The sequence below is a fragment of the Chelon labrosus genome, assembly GCF_963514085.1.
Source record: "Chelon labrosus genome assembly, chromosome: 15".
NCBI classification, from domain to species: Eukaryota; Metazoa; Chordata; class Actinopteri; order Mugiliformes; family Mugilidae; genus Chelon; species Chelon labrosus.
Window position 1 is genome coordinate 28,853,592 of NC_140348.1, and position 16,020 is coordinate 28,869,611.

Here is a 16,020-nt window from a genome sequence, read left to right on the forward strand (position 1 = left end):
ATCTGATTTGAGTCATTTCAAAGTTTAACATAATTAATAAATAAGAATATTATTATTATCATAGACGGACAGATAAACTATTTACACACTGATCTATTGTCGTGACTCGGCTGCACATTTTACAGCAGTTTGGGATAAATATCACAAAGTAGAAGGAGTTTTTATTTTACAGTCTAAACTGTTGACTGTTTCTACCATAGACATATATATATATATATATATATATATATATATATATGTCTATGGTTTATACTCGGTTCACACTAAAGGCCATCGTTGGCAGTAATGCGCCTCTAAACTGGTTTGTCACTAGAACAAGCGAAGAAGAAGATGATGTTTGAAGCAGGCGTAGAAGAAGAAGTCCTGGGTGATGCTGTTCCTGTCACAGTGCGCAAATGCGCATCCAACAGTTCAGACCTCCGGCGGAGAGCGGTCACAGCAGCAGGCTGGGAAACGACACGTTAGGGCGGAAGAGAAAACAGCGCTTCGGGAGCAAGGCCGAGGCCGCGAGGAGAGTCTGTGACGCGGCAGGTAAGCCTGACACACCTGGGGCAGAGCCGGAGAGACTCTGCGGAGCCGCTTTGCTGCCTGACCCGAGCGGGGAGCAGCGCAGGCCCGCCGCGGCTCCTCGGCTCCTCGGCTCCTCCACAGGTCACTCCTCCTGGAGGGATGACACACCAGACTACATTCAAAAACCCGCTAATTTAAGAAAACTCAACGGACAACATGTGGAGATGAATGTTTTATTGAGATTCACTCTTCAACACAGCGCCTCAAACAGCAGCTAATTCACTTTAAAAGCAGTTTGAACAAGTTTAACCCACTGAGAACGTTAAACGGTCAAAACTTTAAACTGTAGAAGTTTGTATACTGATTAAGATGAACTCGTTAACGGCGCCGTTTTCACCGGGAGATCATCTGAAACCAGCAGCTGTCAGGAACGCGTCCAAACTTTCAGTTATGTTTTTCTGGAATCACCGACACGTTAAATCTGGAGATTCCTAAATGGACTCTGGTCTGACGTTTTCTGGGCGGCGTGCATATGGCTAGCTATCACTTGGTATGGATGTAGCTAGCAGCTAGCTGGTTGCAGAGTTAACCTGGTTCAGTTCTCAGATGTTTGTTAAACCATAACAGTAGCGAGCAGCTAACGTTAGCATCGCTGTTAGCCGGTTAGCTGTTGCGTTCAGGTGTAAAAGTCTGCGGCCTGTTTATTTACTGAAACTAAAGGACTGGTGAGTGACTGGCGGGTGGACATGTCCCTGGCTGGTGTCAGTCATCGGCCCGGGACTGTTCACTAAAGCCGGCTGAGACCGTGTCAGTCCAGGCTAACCCGTTAGCAGCTAGCTCCAGGTGTTAGACGGAGACCGGCTGTAGAGGAAGTGCTGTGAAAAACCGAAAATAAAACCAGCGACAGGAAACGATCAGATGAAACCGTCTAATACCTGGAACCGAACAGTTTGTTTATAGTCAAAATAGTTTTTCATTAAAAAACAAACTTTTATTTGTGTCAAAGTTTAATGAACTGAATATATGTTGTTGTCTTCCCTTTCAATGCTCTCCTCCTCCTGTCTCCTCCTCTCCTCTCCTCCTCTCCTCTCCCCATCTCCTCCTCACATCTCCTCCTCCCATCTCCTCCTGTCTCCTCCCGTCTCCTCCCATCTCCTCTCCTCTCCTCTCCTCCTGTCTTGTCTCCCCATCTCCTCCTCCCGTCTCCTCCTGTCTCCTCTCCTCTCTCCTCCTGTCTCCTCTCCTCTCTCCTCCTGTCTCCTCCCGTCTCCTCTCCTCTCTCCTCCCGTCTCCTCTCCTCCTGTCTCCTCTCCTCTCCCCTCCTGTCTCCTCCTCCCATCTCCTCCCGTCTCCTCTCTTCCCGTCTCCTCCCGTCTCCTCTCCTCTCTCCTCCTGTCTCCTCTCCTCTCTCCTCCTGTCTCCTCCCGTCTCCTCTCCTCTCTCCTCCCGTCTCCTCTCCTCCTGTCTCCTCTCCTCTCCCCTCCTGTCTCCTCCTCCCGTCTCCTCCTGTCTCTTCCCGTCTCCTCCCGTCTCCTCTCCTCTCTCCTCCTGTCTCCTCTCTCCTCCTGTCTCCTACCGTCTCTCCTCCCGTCTCCTCCCGTCTCCTCCTGTCTCCTCCCATCTCCTCCCGTCTCCTCTCTTCCCGTCTCCTCCCGTCTCCTCTCCTCTCTCCTCCTGTCTCCTACCGTCTCTCCTCCCGTCTCCTCCTGTCTCCTCCCGCCTCCTCTCCTGCGCCTCCTCCTGCGCCTCCTCCTCAGAGACCATGGTGGGTGAACGTCGCAGTGGGAACCTTCTGGTCCAGCTCGGTCCGAGACTCCAGGCGTATCCTGAGGAGCTGATTCGTCAGCGGCGAACACATGATAGCCAGACAGAGTACCTGATTCGCTGGTGCCTCGTCACCCTGGACGACGGCTCCAGCTCTGGGGGCGGAGCCAGTGAGGCGGGAGGGACGGGCGGCTCCAGCTCCGGGGTGGGCGGGGCCGGCGGCTCCTCCTCTGGAGAAACCAAACCGGAGAACATCCTGATGTGGATGTCCACGGAGGACGTGTACGCCAACTGTCCCACGCTGCTGGGCAAGAGGAAGACGGATGGCCAGCAGCAGGGTGGCGAGGCGGCGGACGGAGGCCAGGGAGGCGGCGGCGAGGTGGCGGCAGACGTCACCTTCGACGAGGTGGAGCTGTCGGACATGAAGGAGGACGTGAAGAACCTGGTGCGGCGAGCCAGGAAGCAGATGGCCAAGAAGAGCGACTTCTCCATCAACATCATGCACACCATCCACGTGCTGAGCGCCTACGCCAGCATCGGCTCGCTGGTCGGCGTGTTCAAGGAGACCGGCGCCCTCAACCTGCTCATGGAGCTGCTCTGCAACAAGGAGACGCAGACCAGACGCAGCGCCGGCAAAATGCTGCGAGCGCTCGCCTCCCACGACGCAGGTAAGCTCACCTGGACCAGGCCACGCTGCCTTCAGGTGCAGCTGGAAGTTCATAGTTACAGGTGAAGCTGCTTCAGGTGAAGCTGCTTCAGTGCTAGCGTCATTAGACCTGGACCAAACAGAAACGTCTTCCTCCTTCTATACGTACCTGAACACCTGTGGGCCATAGTGGTTAGGGGCGGAGTCACAGGGATGAGGCCCTGCCCACTGCCGTACACACCTCTTGTAGCAGAGCCGCCGCCATCTTGACCGTTAAATGCTGATAATCTGTAACTGCTAGCTGTCCAGCTAGTTAGCTGTAGCGCTAACATTAGCTTGTTAAATATGCTAGTCATCTAGTTGACTGCAGTTAAACATCAACACTATGACAGTACTGAGGCCGCCAGCAGGGGGCGAGGAGGAGGAGGAGGAGGTCTAGTGGTCCAGCCTCTGGTTGCCTCGGTAACCACCACATAAACATGTCCCGTCGTCATGGTGATCTGGTGGTAGGAACCTTAAGATCCTGAAACACTGATCCGTGTCTGCAGCTCTGACGGGTTCAGGTAAACCAGGACACTTTAACTTTTATAAATAATATGTACAAATACAAATAAACACTGTCCCAGACTTCAACTACTGAGTTGAATTAGATGCATATGAGTGATATGAACACATGGAAAACTGATTATTATTCAACAATTTATTTTTAAATCAAGCAACAGTCCCTCGACCAATGAGATGACAGCGGGATTCCTGCTGTCATCTCATTGGTTACAGAGCAGGAGACGTACGGGACAAAGTGCGTCCTGCTTCAGCTCCATACAGGACGCGTACTTTTGTTTGTAAATACAGGACGACTCAGTTTTTTAAGGGACGGCTGGTAACCTTAGTTACGTATGTGGTTTGTTCTGAGTCAGACGCCTCGAGGCCGAAGTGTTTCCACGCCACAGAATTCACTTTTCCTTTCTTCCCACCAAAGGCTGCCACTGGTAATACGCACCGGCGCGGCTCAAAGAACATTTTCAGGCGGAGCAGAGTCCACAGGTGGAGATGGAAGGGTTCGCTTCATTTACCTCATAAGACACGGTCTGAAGCACAACCATCGTTATTAGGGGTGGGAATCTCTTGGCACCTCACGATTCGATTCGATTCTGATTCAGAGGTCAACGATTCGATTCTAAAACGGGGTCAAAAATCGATTAATCGATTATCGATTAATCAATTATCGATTAATCGATTTTTTTTTTTTTTTTTTTTAATGTACATTTCCATGCGTGACTTTAAATTTTGTGATATATATATATATATATATATATATATATATACACACACACACACACACATTTTAGTTTGGTCAGATTCTTAAATATGAGTTTGCTACTCAGAATTTGCAAATCATTTCCTACTATTGTGTTGATCATTAGAGAAAGAAAAACAGATGAATTACCTTCTCTAATTTTTTTTTAGAATTTACCTTACAAACGGTGAAAGTCTTGTCGATCTTTCCTCCATCCTCAAAAAATCCAAAATGCTGCCATACGTCAGCTTTTAAAGAAGCCGGTGCAAGTCTTATGACTGTGTCTCAAATGGCGTACTTTCGTCAGTACACTTCGATATCATGCACTATGAGCACTATGCACTTACGTCCGTAGTGCGTAATTTTCAAAAAGGTAGTATCGTCTCAAATCGGGTACTACGCCTATACTTACCGGAAATGACGAATGACTAACGCCGTATTTTGATTTTGACCGCGAGCGTATATCGAGCAGCAATTTAATAGTACTACGTGTAAAACAGCAATATAAATCATTTTCATTAAATGTCATATTATAACTTACATCTGTATGGACCTGTAAAACTGCTCCACCACCGCTTCCAAATCAATGCCGCCGATATCAGCCGCCACTATCGCAAGTTTGAATTGGGTTGATAGCCCCTCCCCTTCCGCTACGTAGCCAAGATGGCTACCGTTAAGGGTGGAAAGTGTGCAGCGTTCCACACTCAGCTTTTTGACCGTTATGAGAACACCATCCGGGTACTTGCAGCGCACTTCGTCTCGTTGGAATTTTCAGTGTGAACGCCCTCACGTACTCAAATTAGGTGGGTCTACCGCTCGCTGTTGCAGCCATTTTATCGGCGCATGTAAACAACTCGCACGTGTGTGCGCATGCGCGTATAGCAGAGAATCAGCAGGCCAGAGAGGAGAGTTTTCTGTTGAGCTCCGCAGCAGGCGCACAGAATATTGCAGCGGGCGAACTAATTAAAAATTTTAATTTTAAAATTCCGATTATGAACTTATTTGAATCGAGACAGAATCGTTCAGAATAGAATCGAAATAAATCGGAGAATCGATTTTTTTTCCCACCCCTAATCGTTATATTACAGTTGTCTTGTTTTCATGATCGAGGGAAGACGAAATCAAATTTCAATTAACCACCCAGCCCTATGACATGTCCTCCCCATGTCCTCCCCATGTCCTCCCCATGTCCTCCTCAGGAAGCCGGGCCTACGTGTTGCTGTCTCTCAGTCAGCAGGATGGAATTGAGCAGCACATGGACTTTGATAACCGCTACACTCTGCTGGAGTTGTTCGCTGAGACCACGTCATCAGAGGAACACGGGATCTCCTTCGAGGGCATCCACCTGCCTCAGGTAACTTTATGTCCCTGTGAGGACCTGTGTCCCTGTGTCTTTATGTTCCTGTGAGGACCTCTGTCTCTGTGTCTTTATGTCCCTGTGAGGACCTGTGTCTCTGTGTCTTTATGTTCCTGTGAGGACCTCTGTCTCTGTGTCTTTATGTCCCTGTGAGGACCTGTGTCTCTGTGTCTTTATGTCCCTGTGAGGACCTCTGTCTCTGTGTCTTTATGTCCCTGTGAGGACCTGTGTCTCTGTGTCTTTATGTCCCTGTGAGGACCTGTGTCTCTGTGTCTTTATGTCCCTGTGAGGACCTGTGTCCCTGTGTCTTTATGTCCCTGTGAGGACCTGTGTCTCTGTGTCTTTATGTCCCTGTGAGGACCTCTGTCCCTGTGTCTTTATGTCCCTGTGAGGACCTGTGTCTCTGTGTCTTTATGTCCCTGTGAGGACCTGTGTCCCTGTGTCTTTATGTCCCTGTGAGGACCTGTGTCTCTGTGTCTTTATGTCCCTGTGAGGACCTCTGTCCCTGTGTCTTTATGTTCCTGTGAGGTCCTGTGTCTTTATGTCCCTGTGAGGACCTGTGTCTCTGTGTCTTTATGTCCCTGTGAGGACCTGTGTCTCTGTGTCTTTATGTCCCTGTGAGGACCTGTGTGCCTGTGTCTTTATGTCCCTGTGAGGACCCGTGTCTCTGTGTCTTTATGTCCCTGTGAGGACCTGTGTCTTTATGTCCCTGTGAGGACCTGTGTCTTTATGTCCCTGTGAGGACCTGTGTGCCTGTGTCTTTATGTCTCTGTGAGGACCTGTGTCTCTGTGTCTTTATGTCTCTGTGAGGACCTGTGTCCCTGTGTCTTTATGTCCCTGTGAAGACCTGTGTCTTTATGTCACTGTGAGGACCTGTGTCTCTGTGTCTTTATGTCCCTGTGAGGACCTGTGTCTTTATGTCCCTGTGAGGACCCGTGTCTCTGTGTCTTTATGTCCCTGTGAGGACCTGTGTCTCTGTGTCTTTATGTCCCTGTGAGGACCTGTGTCTTTATGTCCCTGTGAGGACCTGTGTGCCTGTGTCTTTATGTCCCTGTGAGGACCCGTGTCTCTGTGTCTTTATGTCCCTGTGAGGACCTGTGTCTCTGTGTCTTTATGTCCCTGTGAGGACCCATGTCCCTGTGTCTTTATGTCCCTGTGAGGACCTGTGTCTTTATGTCCCTGTGAGGACCCGTGTCTCTGTGTCTTTATGTCCGTGTCTCTGTGTCTTTATGTCTCTGTGAGGACCCGTGTCTCTGTGTCTTTATGTCCCTGTGAGGACCTGTGTCTCTGTGTCTTTATGTCCCTGTGAGGACCTGTGTGCCTGTGTCTTTATGTCCCTGTGAGGACCTGTGTCTCTGTGTCTTTATGTCTCTGTGAGGACCTGTGTCCCTGTGTCTTTATGTCCCTGTGAGGACCTGTGTCTTTATGTCCCTGTGAGGACCCGTGTCTCTGTGTCTTTATGTCCCTGTGAGGACCCATGTCCCTGTGTCTTTATGTCTCTGTGAGGACCCGTGTCTCTGTGTCTTTATGTCCCTGTGAGGACCCATGTCCCTGTGAGGACCTTAACTCTTCTTCTGTGCTCAGATTCCAGGTAAGCTGCTGTTCTCTCTGGTCAAGCGTTACCTGTGCGTCACGTCTCTGATGGACAAGCTCAACACTGCGGGGGCGGAGCCTAGCTCTGACAGACAGGATGCCAGCCCCTCCCCTGCCTCCTCCTCTAGCTCCGCCCACCAGACGGAGCACCTGCGCGTCCAGCGAGAGTTTGACTTCACCATGGCGATGGCCAACCTGATCTCGGAGCTGGTTCGAGTCATGGGCTGGGACCGGAACCGCCAGCCACCCGACGGTGCCGCCCGCCACTCAGGAGGGGGCGTGGCCTGCGGGGAGCAGCAGGGGGAGGAGCCGACCCGCCCCGTCCTCAGGTCCATCTTCCAGCCTCGGTTTTTCGCCTCGCCCGTCGCTCTCTCCGTTAACGCTGCCGTGGCCACGCCCACCGCCGCCGCTGCAGCACCAGCAAAGAAGAAGACGGGGAACGGTTTCAAGACGCGGTCGGACTTCGCCAGCCGCTCCGCCTACGTGGAGTACGTCCAGGAGAACCTGAAGAGCGGCATGATGGTCCGCATGCTGGAGGACTACGAGGAGGTGTGCGCCCGCGACGAGGGCGAGTTCCGTTACAGCAACGACGGCTCGCCGCCCGTTCAGGTGAGTCCTCCTTCTTCTTCTACTGTCTGTAGTCCTGGACACCTGTCTCTGACCTGTCCTGTGGTGTGTTCAGGTGTACTGGAACTCCCTGTCCAGGACCTACTGGGTCCACTGGCACATGGTTGAGATCCTGGGCAGCGGCGGCGGCGGTCAGGCCGAGAAGGAGACGCAGGAGAAGGCCTCGTCCCTGACGGAGACGCTGCAGCTCACATCCGGTAAGAGACGCTCGGCGACCCCCGCTCTCTCAGCTCGCCGTCGGTCTGAACGTGTCTTTGTCTCCGCCCCCCCAGCCAGCCAGACCTTCTTCTCCAAACCCCCCGGGGGCCTCTACTCGCTGCCCTACCTCCAGGAGCCTCTGCTGGCGGAGCCGGCTGCCCTGAGCCGGGCCGAGTGGTGGGAGGTCCTCTTCTTCATCAAGAAGCTGGAGACCAAGCAGCAGCAGGACGTCCACCAGGTCCTGAGACAGAGCCTTGACGAGCAGGTAGGGGACGGGGCAGAGACTGTGTAGAACCAAGATGGCCGACATGTCCATCCTTCCTCTAGATCACAGATCACGAACAGACGGACCAGGTCCCATACGGACGCTATGCTGCACATTAATGCTATGCTACTAGGCTATACACCTTGATGCTATGCTACCAGGCTACACACATTAATGCTATGCTACTAGGCTACACACCTTGATGCTATGCTACCAGGCTACACACCTTGATGCTATGCTACCAGGCTACACACCTTGATGCTATGCTACTAGGCTACACACCTTGATGCTATGCTGCTAGGCTACACACCTTGATGCTATGCTACCAGGCTACACACCTTGATGCTATGCTACTAGGCTACACACATTAATGCTATGCTACTAGGCTACACACCTTGATGCTATGCTACCAGGCTACACACCTTGATGCTATGCTACTAGGCTACACACCTTGATGCTATGCTACCAGGCTACTATGCTGCTAGGCTACACACCTTGATGCTATGCTACCAGGCTACACACGTTGATGCTATGCTACTAGGCTACACACCTTGATGCTATGCTACCAGGCTACTATGCTGCTAGGCTACACACCTTGATGCTATGCTACCAGGCTACACACGTTGATGCTATGCTACTAGGCTACACACCTTGATGCTATGCTACTAGGCTACACACCTTGATGCTATGCTACCAGGCTACTATGCTGCTAGGCTACACACCTTGATGCTATGCTACCAGGCTACACACGTTGATGCTATGCTACTAGGCTACACACCTTGATGCTATGCTACCAGGCTACTCACCTTGATGCTATGCTACCAGGCTACACACCTTAATGCTATGCTACCAGGCTACTATGCTACCAGGCCAAACACCTTGATGCTATGCTACCAGGCTACACACCTTGATGCTATGCTACCAGGCTACACACCTTGATGCTATGCTTACACACCTTGATGCTATGCTACTAGGCTACACACGTTGATGCTATGCTACCAGGCTACACACCTTGATGCTATGCTACTAGGCTACACACCTTGATGCTATGCTACCAGGCTACACACCTTGATGCTATGCTATTAGGCTACACACCTTGATGCTATGCTACTAGGCTACACACCTTGATGCTATGCTACCAGGCTACTATGCTACCAGGCTACACACCTTGATGCTATGCTACCAGGCTACACACCTTGATGCTATGCTACCAGGCTACACACACACATCACTCTAAATAAACAGATCAGCCACCAGGGGGTAGAGGAGCCGTCATGGCATCCACTGGTTCCAAAAACCATGGCAGAGAGTCGGAGGACAGAAAGACATGTGTCCAAATGTTTTAGTTATTGGACACTATAAAACGGTTGCCATGACTACGTCTCGTCACTGGTGGAGCAGGAGCAGGAGCAGGAGGAGGAGGAGACGTGTCCGCCATTTTGGTTCCATTGTCCAGAGTTTATTCTTGTCTCCTCCTCTCTGTCCATGGTCCAGGATCTGGAGTTGGACGATGCGTCCCTCATCAGCCTGTCCGTCCCCGGGGACGTGGCCAAAAAGCTGCTCCACTACCTGAAGCAGAAGCTGCCGTCGTCCTGCCTCAGCGACCTGCTGTGCTCCCACACCTTCTCCAAACACTACCTGAGGAGAGGAGGGGGGAGGCTGGAGGACGAGGAGCTGCTGGGTGAGGACACCTCCTCTCTGAATGTCTCTGTCCTTTATTCTGTCCACACAGACATCTGACTAGTCATTGTTCTTCAGCTGAGAGCTCCCTGGGCTCATCAAGTCTGGGAGCAGGAGGCGCAGGAGGAGCAGGAAGTGAAGCTCAGAGCTCCTCCTCCTCCTCTTCCTCCTCCACGGCCATGGGCTCGGTCTCTAAGAAAGCCAAGAAGGAACCTCCTGCTGATTCAGAGACGGAGAGCGAGTTGCCCACGGAGGACGACAGCAAATACCCCGAGGACCTGGACGACAAGATGAAAGGTGAGACGCTCTGTCCTCTGAGACTCCAGGAAGTAGACCGTGTCTGACGGCGTGTGTCCTCCTGCAGTGTTTAACAACCCCCGGGTCCAGGGGAAGAAGACGGTGCTGGAGAAGCTGGGGGAGGTGGTGGACATCCTGAAGAAGGGGGGGTCGGCCTCAGACCAGGCGCAGCAGCTGGCAGCCGTCCTCTTCATCACCAGGCTGCTGGAGGAGAAAGGAGCCCAGGACAAGAACTCCATGAGGAGCGACTCGGCCCAGACCGTCAGGTGAGCCGACCAGGAAGTACACCGAGCCGGCCAGGAAGTACACCGGGCCGGCCAGGAAGTACACAGTCCTAGATCAGTACTCACCCCCTGTCCTCCTGTCCTCCTGTCCCCAGGGAGAAGCTGCTGAAGCTGCTGGTGGAGCTGCTGGGCTCGTCCTCCAGGGACGTGGTTGTGAGCGCGCTCAGACTGACCCACCTCCTGATGCTTAAGTACGAGTGGAGGGTGTCCTTCGCCACCGAAGGGGGGGTCAAAGCCGTGCTGTCCTGCATGCAGGAGTTCTCCTCGGTAGTCCACGTGCAGCAGCTGGCGCTGGCGGTGAGATGCCCCGCCCCCGTCTTCCAGGTGTGAAACAGGTGAGACACAGAGACGGGTGAGTGACACACGTGTCTCTCTTCCCGTCAGACTCTGAAGGTCATCACCGGAGCCAGTAAACACGACCTGCGCAGCGTCGGCAGCAGCCTCCCCCTCTCAGAGTCCGGCACCCAGATGATGCTGGAGATCTTCGCCAGCATCGGCTCGGCCACGCCCCAGGGCTCCAAAGGACTTCTGGGCGCCATCCCCGCCGCCGTGGACCTCCTGCTGGACACCAAAGGGTGAGGTTTCTCTCTCTACTTCCTGTTTCCGAGGGTGTAGGGGTGTGGTTGTTCTTCCTGTTGCGGAGGATGTGGGGGCTGATGACGGGTGATCTGATTCCAGCTGCTCGCCGTCGGTCAGGAACGGGCTGCTGGTTGTCATCATGCTCATCTCCAACCACAAGAGTCTGGCTGAGCAGCTGGTGGACGCCGGTGTCTCCACCGTCCTCAAAAAGTGTCTCCGTCTGTCAAGAGACCACGCCATGCTGGCCATCATCGCCCTCAACCACATCTCCATGGTCCACAAGCTGGACACCAAAGGTGGGACTGGGAGGACTGGGGGTGGAGGACTGGGAGGACTGGGGGTGGAGGACTGGGAGGACTGGGAGGTCTGGGAGGACTGGGGGTGGAGGACTGGGAGGACTGGGAGGACTGGGGGTGGAACGAAACTGATCACAACCAAAACTTACTGGAACATCTATCTCTGCCTCTCCTCCCTCTCCTCTCCTCCCCTCCCTCCCCTCTCCTCTCCGTCCCCTCTCCTCCCCTCCCCTCTCCTCTCCTCCCCTCTCCTCTCCGTCCCCTCTCCTCTACGTCCCCTCTCCTCCCCTCTCCTCTACGTCCCCTCTCCTCCCCTCCCCTCTCCTCTACGTCCCCTCTCCTCCCCTCCCCTCCCTCTCCTCTCCTCTCCCCTCCCTCTCCTCTCCTCTCCGTCCCCTCTCCTCCCCTCCCCTCTCCTCTCCTCCCCTCTCCTCTCCTCCCTCCCCCGTCCAGAGAGCTGTCAACAGCTGGACCTGAAGGACACGGAGCTCCAGATGTTGGTGGTGAGTCTGAAGGAGCTGACGGCGACTAAGGAGGTGATCCAGACTCTGGAGCAGCTGCTGTGTGACGACACGTCTCAGCTGGAGGAGGAGCGCAGCCAGGTAGGCTCACCTTTAGAGGCTTGGCCAATCAGGATGGACCAGGAAGTCCATCTGAGCGTGTCCTCCTGTCTCCTCAGGTGACTCGCAGCCGAGACACCTACCAGGACCTGGTCCGCCTCCTGGAGCAGCACCGGGCCGACCGAGCCGTCCAGCTCTCCATCCTCAGGTCAGCCTGCCACCTCTGTCCTCTGACCCCGTCGTCATGGTGTTTTCGTTGTTATGGTAACGTGACGTTTGTTCCCACAGGATCCTCAACAAGTTCCTGGACAATTACCAGGAGGACATGTTGCCGTGGCACGAGAGCATCGAGCCGTGTCTGTCCTCCATGACGGCCTTCATCAACGACAGAGAGGTGAGACAACCTGCTGCACGCTAACCCGCTCCACGCTACGCTAACCCGCTCCACGCTACGCTACCCTGCTGCACGCTACCCTGCTGCACGCTACCCTGCTGCACGCTACGCTAACCCGCTCCACGCTACGCTAACCCGCTCCACGCTACCCTGCTGCACGCTACCCTGCTGCACGCTAACCCGCTCCACGCTACGCTAACCCGCTCCACGCTACCCTGCTGCACGCTACCCTGCTGCACGCTACCCTGCTGCACGCTAACCCGCTCCACGCTACGCTAACCCGCTCCACGCTACGCTAACCCGCTCCACGCTACCCTGCTGCACGCTACCCTGCTGCACGCTAACCTGCCGCACGCTACGCTACCCTGCTGCACGTTAACCTGCTGCACGCTAACCTGCTGCACGCTAACCCGCTCCACGCTACGCTAACCTGCTGCACGCTAACCTGCTGCACGTTAACCTGCTGCACGTTAACCTGCTGCACGTTAACCTGCTGCACGCTAACCTGCCGCACGCTAACCTGCTGCACGCTACCCTGCTGCACGCTACGCTACCCTGCTGCACGTTAACCTGCTGCACGCTACCCTGCTGCACGCTACGCTACCCTGCTGCACGTTAACCTGCTGCACGTTAACCTGCTGCACGCTAACCTGCCGCACGCTAACCTGCTGCACGCTACCCTGCTGCACGCTACGCTACCCTGCTGCACGTTAACCTGCTGCACGCTACCCTGCTGCACGCTACGCTACCCTGCTGCACGTTAACCTGCTGCACGTTAACCTGCTGCACGCTACCCTGCTGCACGCTACGCTACCCTGCTGCACGTTAACCTGCTGCACGTTAACCTGCTGCACGCTAACCTGCCGCACGCTACCCTGCTGCACGTTAACCTGCAGCACGTTAACCTGCAGCACGTTAACCTGCTGCACGTTAACCTGCTGCACGCTAACCCGCTCCACGCTACGCTAACCTGCTCCACGCTAACCCGCTGCACGCTACGCTAACCTGCTGCACGCTAACCCGCTGCACGCTACGCTAACCTGCTGCACGCTACCCTGCTGCAAGCTACGCTACCCTGCTGCACGCTAACCCGCTGCACGCTACGCTACCCTGCTGCACGCTACCCTGCTGCACGCTACCCTGCTCCAGACTACCCTGCTCCAGACTACCCTGCTCCACGCTAACCTGAGCCACGCTACCCTGCGCCACGCTACCCTGCTCCACGCTAACCCGCTGCACGCTAACCCACTCCACGCTAACCCGCTCCAGACTAACCCGCTCCACGCTAACCCGCTCCACGCTAACCCGCTCCACGCTAACCTGATCCATGCTAACCTGCGCCACGCTAACCTGCTACGGTCTCCTACAGGTGGTGCAGCTGTTCATCCGGTTCCTGTACCGGCTGGCGTCTCTGAACAAGGACTACGCCGTGGTCATGTGTCGTCTAGGAACCAAAGAGGCTCTGGTCAAAGCTCTGGACAAACACAGCACCAACCTGCTGACGGTCACCGAGCTCCGAGACCTTATTACCGACTGTGAGAAGTACGCCAGCCTCTACAAGAAGATGACCACCAGCGTTCTGGCAGGATGCATCCAGGTACTGGGAGGGGCGGGGCTTACTTCACCTGGAAGTGCTTTGTTTGATGACAAATAACTCAACAGCCAACCAGGAAGTGGCAAAAAGACTACAGTCTGTTATAACACTGCTATTACTGGTCATCTTTACTTCCTGTTTACAGTTATTCTCTCTTCTTACTCTCTACTCTCTACTTCCTGCTTCCTGTCAGATGGTGCAGTTTATTGTCTCTACTTCCTACTTCCTGTCAGATGGTGCAGTTTATTAGGCGCGTTCGACTTCATGCAGATCTGAGCAGATCTGACTTGACGTGATGCATGCTGGGTAGACAGGGTTTCCGCGGAGTCTTAAAAAGTCTTAAAAAGTCTTAAATTTGATAATGCCAATTTAAGGCCTTAAAAAGTCTTAAATACGAGCATATTTTGCATCGTAGGTCTTAAATTACATTTCGTCAAGTCTTAAATCCTTACGTGCATTTACCGCTTCATTCGCATTTCGTTCAATGCGTCGGTGTCATTCACTGTTAGTTCCGTGTGTTCTGTGTAGTTCTTTATTAAATATAACTATTAGCAGTACGCCAAAATTAAACTACAAATGAGACCAGGAAGTGGAATCCGGTGTTCAGCCCGGTTTGTGATGTGTTGCTGCACCGGGTAGGTCCGGTCGTACAGCGCAGGCCAAGCGGGGAGATTTTATCGTCACATAACGTTTGTTAGCGTTATGGATTTTTGCCTACTTTTGGATTCGAGACTTCTTCTGTCACATGAACCTCGTTGTCAACTTGGGAAATTTCCGAAATGTAAGTTTAATGATTGCTGGCTTTGTAACGTGAAGTTGGAGAGAAGCTTAGCCTCGTTTGCCAGTAGTATGCTTCAACATGAAGTAGCAAGGCAGGAGACGAAGTGGAGGGATTTACGCACAATACATTTATTAAACAGAACCATATAAATCATATAACACGGCATATTACAAACTATAATAGCAGATAATAAAACGTTCGTGGCTTGTAGCTTTCACCTGCGTCCACATTACGGAGATTGAGGAAGTAAAAAACAAAGGAGACGGATTCAAGAGTAACACCTGCTGAACTAAGCGATGAAAACAAATGAGGCGCCGCCGTGTGGCGTAAACTGGTACTACTCCATGTAAAGCTCGGCTGTTACAGCCCTAACCCTAACAGTGAAATGATTTCGTTGTTTGGCTCAACTATGTGCTGAACGGTCCTTATAAGGAAATCACCACTGGCTCTATTAATTTTTCCTCAGAGGTTTCCTGCCAGTATGGTGGTGTCAACCAAAAAAAAGTCACGTGACACCCGGAGTTCTATAGTGGTCTACAGCGATGTGTTTCAAAGCTGTTTAATTCCATTGAAATATTACAAAAGTATGCATGGCACATGAGATGCAGGAGGATGTTAAATCACGTCAAGAGGATAGTTGATAGTTGAATTTGTACTTCGAGTAGGTCTTAAATGTAACCCATAATGGTCTTAAAAAGGTCTTAAAAAGTCTTAAATTTCACTTGATCAAACCTGCAGAAACCCTGGGTAGAACAAGTTCATTTTAACCAATCATATTCGAGATCTATGAGCATGAACAACCCAGCATGCATCACGTCAAGTCAGATCTGCATGAAGTCGAACGCGCCTAGTGTCTCTACTTCCTGCTTCCTGTCAGATGGTGCAGTTTATTGTCTCTACTTCCTGTCAGGTGGTGCAGTTTATTGTCTCTTCTTCCTGTCAGGTGGTGCAGTTTATTGTCTCTACTTCCTGTCAGGTGGTGCAGTTTATTGTCTCTACTTCCTGTCAGGTGGTGCAGTTTATTGTCTCTTCTTCCTGTCAGGTGGTGCAGTTTATTGTCTCTACTTCCTGCTTCCTGTCAGGTGGTGCAGTTTATTGTCTCTACTTCCTGCTTCCTGTCAGATGGTGCAGTTTATTGTCTCTACTTCCTGCTTCCTGTCAGATGGTGCAGTTTATTGTCTCTACTTCCTGTCAGATGGTGCAGTTTATTGTCTCTACTTCCTGCTTCCTGTCAGATGGTGCAGTTTATTGTCTCTACTTCCTGCTTCCTGTCAGATGGTGCAGTTTATTGTCTCTAC

General features: G+C 52.7%; 1 protein-coding gene across 8 annotated transcripts in view; it reads left to right on the forward strand.

Annotated features, from left to right (window-relative positions):
* Positions 1–238: 238 nt before the first annotated feature.
* The window catches only part of cul9 (cullin 9), a 32,053-nt gene continuing 16,271 nt past the window's right edge, over positions 239–16,020 (forward strand). For 5 of the 8 annotated variants that reach the window (XM_084561669.1, XM_084561671.1, XM_084561673.1 and 2 more), the window contains exons 1-15: positions 239–531; positions 2,268–2,942; positions 5,417–5,571; positions 7,159–7,776; positions 7,850–8,257; positions 9,752–9,938; positions 10,016–10,234; positions 10,302–10,500; positions 10,614–10,815; positions 10,903–11,093; positions 11,197–11,393; positions 11,847–11,995; positions 12,073–12,161; positions 12,242–12,347; positions 13,717–13,944. In XM_084561669.1, the coding sequence (XP_084417795.1) occupies positions 396–531; positions 2,268–2,942; positions 5,417–5,571; positions 7,159–7,776; positions 7,850–8,257; positions 9,752–9,938; positions 10,016–10,234; positions 10,302–10,500; positions 10,614–10,815; positions 10,903–11,093; positions 11,197–11,393; positions 11,847–11,995; positions 12,073–12,161; positions 12,242–12,347; positions 13,717–13,944 (3,759 nt within the window). In that variant the 5' untranslated portion in view covers positions 239–395. The remainder of the gene's footprint in view (positions 532–2,267; positions 2,943–5,416; positions 5,572–7,158; positions 7,777–7,849; positions 8,258–9,751; positions 9,939–10,015; positions 10,235–10,301; positions 10,501–10,613; positions 10,816–10,902; positions 11,094–11,196; positions 11,394–11,846; positions 11,996–12,072; positions 12,162–12,241; positions 12,348–13,716; positions 13,945–16,020) is intronic. The other 3 variants (XM_084561672.1, XM_084561675.1, XM_084561676.1) reach the window with 2 other exon arrangements.